The sequence below is a fragment of the Galeopterus variegatus genome, unplaced genomic scaffold, assembly GCF_000696425.1.
Source record: "Galeopterus variegatus unplaced genomic scaffold, G_variegatus-3.0.2 Scaffold526, whole genome shotgun sequence".
In the NCBI taxonomy this organism is placed as follows: domain Eukaryota; kingdom Metazoa; phylum Chordata; class Mammalia; order Dermoptera; family Cynocephalidae; genus Galeopterus; species Galeopterus variegatus.
Genome location: NW_007726637.1, coordinates 599,366 through 601,367, shown reverse-complemented (window position 1 = coordinate 601,367; position 2,002 = coordinate 599,366). Strand labels below are relative to the sequence as shown.

Genomic DNA, 2,002 nt, shown 5'->3' with positions numbered 1-2,002 from the left:
AAGTCTTATTTGGAAACATTACTTAAGGAATTTATCTATTCACTGTGTATTCATGCACTCAGCAAAAACTTCTTGGACACACAATGCATGTCAGTGACACTGCTGGTACAGAGAAACATGAGTCTATACTTTAGAACTTTACAATCCAACAGTAATAATCTGTAATTGACAATAGTTTATCTTTCTACTGTATATAAATAAAATCCTCCCATTTTCCCCAGAATCTAAACAATGGCTAAGTTAGTACACTTGATATTTTAGAGTACTGCACAAAATCACGACTATTCATGATGTTCTTGTCAAAGGCACTGTAATAATACAGAGTCATCAAGAAAGGATTAAATTCTATTCAGTAGGGACTATTTATATCTTTCTTATTTCATAATTTTAATAATCTATGTATGATAGTTTAACTACTAGGTTACCATGTGCATGTTCAATTACATTAGAATATTCCATTTCTGAACCAGTTATGAATCAATGACCTCTTATCATAAACTGTATATGAATAGTAGGTTTAAGGACAATTAGTTTACTATACACACTTAAAAGAAAATTCATCAAGCTTTCTAGTACTTAGAAATACAAACAAAATTAAATTTAATAAACATGTCTTTCTGTACTAGACCATTTCTAATGACATACAAACATACTCTAAAACTTCCCTTTTAAAATTAAAAGAAAACTCCCTTGATCCCCACATTATTCTTCACTTATCACCTCTTCCTCTATTGCCTTTCACAGTGAACATTCACTAATGAGCTGTCTACACTTATCCAATACAGTCAGGCATCCACAGTGACCATTTATTGGAACTGCTCCTTCTTAAAGTCACTTATCTTCATCTTAACCNACAATATCCTGGCTTATTTACAAAAATAGTAATCACTGTTAACATTCCTTCACAGAAAAATAAATAATGTATAGACTTTACCTTCCATCGTCCTGATCTATTTTACCTAAACAGCTGTTAACATTCACTTGTAGTGGACCACCAGTTAGTGAATCAGCCTTCTCAAATGTTGGTGTAATCACAGATTCTTTTGAGGTCCATTTTTCATTTTCATTTTTCTTTCCTTCCATCATATGCAAGGCAGGACTTCTACTTTAAAAAAATCCATAAAAAGCCAAAGTTTTCTAATAATTCTACTGACCAAGAATAAAAAACATCTTTTTGGTAAAATTCCAACTCTTTGCCATCTTAATTCATTTATTAATTCACAAAACAGTCATGAAATACCAACTACTTATAGGAAATGTATAGTCCCTGCTTCAAAAAATAGGCAAATATATAATTAGGATACAATGTGATATATGAGATATACATAAAGTTATGTGAGGATAACAATGGCTTTACAGAAAAGATAAAATATAAAAGAGGAGTTTACCACACACAAAAGCAAGAGAAAACCATTCTACTTAGAGAATAGAATGTAACAAGGCACATGGACTCAAGGTGTTTCCTAGGAACTTGAGAGAGAAAGAGTAACATACACAGAAGTAAGTATTGAGAGATGAATGCTCCACTAAACTTGAATGCTGCACTAACAAACGAGCTATCTGCCTAAAAGCAATGACTATAACACAGAGTAATAACAAGGAGTAATAACTAGTAATAACTAGAATTGTGCTACATTTTTGGTTTTGTTTCTAAATAATGTTTAATTTAAATGAAGTTTTAAAAATAGCATGAGCACATAACACACGAAAGGAGAAATCAGGGAAGCATCTTGGGGGGAAATCTTACTTTCAAAATACCCATCTCCAACTATATATTTTTCAAAAACAGCATTATTCTGATTAGTTATGATTTTGTTTGGAAATAAAATGATTTGGTAACTTTAATACAATTTTAGCCTAGTATCTAATCCTAATATAAAAAGTTGGATTTACCAATAGAAAATTGTAATTACTTTTTTATCGAATAAACACAAACATAAAATATCATTATCATATACCTACAAAAATTTACAAAGAGACTGAAATTTCCCACTGGAGATTA

General features: G+C 30.7%; 1 protein-coding gene across 1 annotated transcript in view; it reads right to left on the bottom strand.

The window, feature by feature from the left end:
• The window catches only part of LOC103588139 (ankyrin repeat domain-containing protein 26-like), a gene marked incomplete at its 3' end in the record, with an annotated part of 84,501 nt that overhangs the window by 15,525 nt on the left and 66,974 nt on the right, over positions 1 to 2,002 (bottom strand). The window contains 1 exon segment of the mRNA XM_008569753.1: positions 935 to 1,102. Within this exon segment, the coding sequence (XP_008567975.1) occupies positions 935 to 1,102 (168 nt within the window).